This window comes from Scylla paramamosain, chromosome 40 (assembly GCF_035594125.1).
Source record: "Scylla paramamosain isolate STU-SP2022 chromosome 40, ASM3559412v1, whole genome shotgun sequence".
NCBI classification, from domain to species: Eukaryota; Metazoa; Arthropoda; class Malacostraca; order Decapoda; family Portunidae; genus Scylla; species Scylla paramamosain.
In genome coordinates, this window is record NC_087190.1 from 6,155,501 (window position 1) to 6,159,274 (window position 3,774).

The following is a 3,774-nucleotide window of genomic DNA, read 5'->3' on the forward strand; positions in this document are numbered from 1 at the left end:
TCCATCCCGTCAACCTGAGCACATATTCCCCTTGTCCACGGTAGGGATTTATTTCACTCTTCAATTCTGGATCACATACGTGTATGAGTGACATTGTAACCTTGACGATTTGCAAGGGTAGAACGATGCAGAATGGAATGTCTTGTGTGAAAAAATTCGTTGCGATCGAAAGTGTGAAATGTAAATAATACGCGGTGAGTTTTGTACGATAGTTTGAATGTATGTGGTGAAGTGTGTGCGTTGATTCCAGTATAGGCGGCGAAAAGTGTGTGTGACAAATTAAGTGTACTGTATATGTTGCTGGGTTGATGGTTCAATCGCCATATCTATTCACTTAATAAAAAACGTTAATAAAAATCTCAGACAGCAGAAAGAAGCGAATCTATTATAAAAAAGTGGAAATGATAAAACAAAGCCAAAAAACACGATAACAGACTAAACCACTGCAAACACAAACTCAACTCTCGACACGTAAGCAAAACTAAACCACCGTGCGCGCACTGCTCTACATCACACCAAAAACGTACCATCATATCACAATTCAGTCATCGCCAAAATCGCTAATATAGGATCCAACAAACAAAGGTACATGAGCACAACTATGCCAAGGTCGACTGTATGCAAAACATCGCTCGTCAAATCAACACATTATTACATCACAGTATAACTGAGCATTTTCGTGCGTGTAGTTTTACTCCGTTTGCTTCTTCTCGTTGTATTTTCCGCAGTTGTTCTCATTGTCATTATTGTTAAGATATAAGCCACGTTGTGTGCTGAATATTTGTGGTATGTTACAGATTTATGATTTCCAGTTGTGTGATCTATGTTATATGAATGTGTGGTGTGGTGCATGCCAATACGGTATGTTATATAACTACTTAGTTCCATGGTGCAGTTTATAAGTTTGTTGCTATTTTCACTTTGCAGAAATGTCTGGGGCAAAGAAAAGAAAGTATTCAGATGAATATATCAAGTATGGCTTCACTGTTATAGAGAGGAATGGATTTCATCTCCCTCAGTGTGTCATATGCCATACAGTCCTCAGCAATGACGACTTAATACCTGGTCGTCTGGAGCGACATTTGAGCACAAAGCATTAAAAGAAAACCCAAAGGAGCTCTTCACAGCCATACTGCATGAGCTGAATCGTATGAAGCTGGACTCAAGCAGTGTTTTTCATCAAGAAACGTGGAAACTGGTGGAAGCATCTTACGAGCTGTCACTACTTATTGCAAAAGCAAAGAAGCCTCACTCTGTGGGGGAAACTCTTGTAAAACCCTGCCTTTTGAGTGCTGCAAATACTGTGCTTGGGGAAGAAAGCCAAAGAAAGTTATCAAAGATTTCCTTATCAGATAACACAGTGAAGCGTCGCATTGACCAACTTTCAGAAGACATAAAAGAACAAGTTTTGGACAAGATAAAAGCATCTCGCTTCTTTGCAATACAGTGCGATGAAAGTACTGATGTTGCTCACCTCTGCCAGCTGCTTGTTTATTCTCGATTCGTGGATGAAGGAACTGTGAAAGAAGAAATTCTTTTCTCAGCAGCACTGGAGACAACAGCAAAGGCCATCGATGTTTTTTCAAAGGTTGATGAGTTTTTCCAAGAGCACGGTCTTTCATGGGAAAAATTAGTCGGTGTTTGTACTGATGGTGCCCCATCAATGATTGGATCTCGCTCTGGATTTGTGAAGCTGGTGAAAGAAAAAAATCCTGCTGTAACTGGGACTCACTGTGTTATCCACAGACAGTCATTAGCAAGCAAAACTCTGCCTAGTAATCTACGCAGTTCACTGAATTTGGCAATAAAAGTGGTGAATTTTGTAAAGAATAGCTCTTTGAATTCTAGGCTTTTCGCAGCTCTTTGCTCAGATTTGGGCACTGATTACAAGACTCTCCTGTTTCACACCGAAGTCCGCTGGCTTTCCAAGGGAAACATGCTGAGTCGTCTTTACGAGCTCAAAGATGAAGTGGAAATTTTCTTGCAGAAGCAGAAACAAGACAAACTGTATGAAGCATTCAGAGAGGAAGACTTTCAGCTCTCATACCTTGTGGACTTTTTTGAGGCTATCAACAACCTCAATTTGAAGTTACAAGGAAGAAACACAAACATCATTGCACACTCTGATGTGATCAGAGCTTTCACCGAAAAAATTCATCTTTGGAAACGAAAAGTACAAGTTGGGAACTTTTCATCGTTCTCACATCTGAATGAGCTCTTATCTGAGAAGAGAAACATTGAGCAGTATGACGTGACAAAAGAGGTTTTATCACATCTGCATTCCCTTGCTGAGGAATTTATGCACTATTTTCCAGATGTCTCAATGGAGAATTCTCTTTGGACATTGGTGCAGAATCCATTTAACACTGATGTGGAGTTGTTACTGGAATCACTGCAAGAGGAAGCCATCGATTTGAAATGTGACTCCAGCGCGAAAAGGGACTTTGAAACAATGAAGTTAGAAGAGTTTTGGGTGAAATATCTCCCCATTTACCCAAAAGTAGGTGAAGAAGCACTTCGTGTGATTCTTCCCTTTTCTTCTACTTATCTTTGTGAAGCAGGATTTTCAGCTCTTGTTGTTCTGAAAACAAAACAGCGCAACCGACTTGATGTAGAAAATGACTTGCGTTGTGCGCTGTCATCCTTCAATCCTAGAATTTCTGATCTTGTGAGGAAGAAGCAGCAGCATCCATCTCACTAAATTAGTTCATAAATTTTGCCTTAGTCTCATGAGTCATTCCAAATATTATATGCCATGTTTTCAAATTATTTTTTCTTAAAACTGCAACTCAATTTTGCCAATTTGCTAATGTTCAAACCTTTTTTTTCGCTCACTTTGAACCAAATGTTTCCATTTTAGTTACTGGAATGTAGTATTATTTGTTTGAGTGGCTTTCATTATTAAAATGTAATACAAACAAATATGTTTTCCTGAACAATGCTAAGAAATAAATGTAAGAATCATTTCATATGAAAAAAAAAAAAGAGGCACTGGGGGCGTGCGGGTCTACTGGAAGCAAAAAGGGGGCGTCAGGTAAGATAGTTTGGGAACCACTGCTCTAGCGTCTAGTCCTGAGGGACCAGCACTGCCGTGTGTCTGGAGAGACTTCTTCCAGATCATCTCTCCAGTTATCACCTCGTAGATGACATCATTGGGCTTGCGGAAAGGCCCCTGCATCCTGAGGCCCTCCTCGTCACTGGGGGGAGGATGTTTTTCCTTCAACAGGTAGATGGTTTCCCTGGTGAGGGGCAACACTCCACCTGACTGCTGTTCATTAAGTGTCCGCAGAGCCTTGGACACCTGTCCTTGCCGCATATTGCCAGCGAAATTACGGGCTTTGTCTTCCTGCCTTTGTTGGTTTCCTGATGGTCTTGGCAGCCTCTTCTGGATGGCTCGGGCTTCCTCCAGGAGCTCATCCAGTTGGTTGTTCTGCCATAGACCCACTCTTCTTGCGACGGCTTTCACGTTTTCCGCCACCTTCGCATTTCTATGTGTCTTTTGAAAGAAGAGTTTTGGCAGTGTGAAGAATAATTTCATCGCATAAGGTGCGAGGGGTGACTCTTGTAAGTAATTGTTGAGGAGGATGACCATCTCTTGTACAATTTTGTTGGTGGCTGCACACTTTGGTGGATCGAACAGATGACATGTCGACCAACCAACTAATTCTATGTAAGTGTTGTTCACCCACATGGTTGTTTCTTCTTCTGTTAGTCCTTTCCAGACCAAGTTTCTCCTCCCGTTTGTATGTCTCGCGGCGTGCACGTTGTGTTGCG

At 41.4% G+C, this 3,774-nt stretch overlaps 1 protein-coding gene across 1 annotated transcript; it reads left to right on the top strand.

Annotated features, from left to right (window-relative positions):
* Positions 1-642: 642 nt before the first annotated feature.
* Positions 643-2,708, top strand: LOC135092374 (protein FAM200C-like). Its single transcript, XM_063990826.1, has one exon. The coding sequence runs from the start codon at positions 1,151-1,153 to the stop codon at positions 2,699-2,701; it is 1,551 nt and encodes a 516-aa protein (XP_063846896.1). The 5' UTR covers positions 643-1,150; the 3' UTR covers positions 2,702-2,708.
* Positions 2,709-3,774: the final 1,066 nt, after the last annotated feature.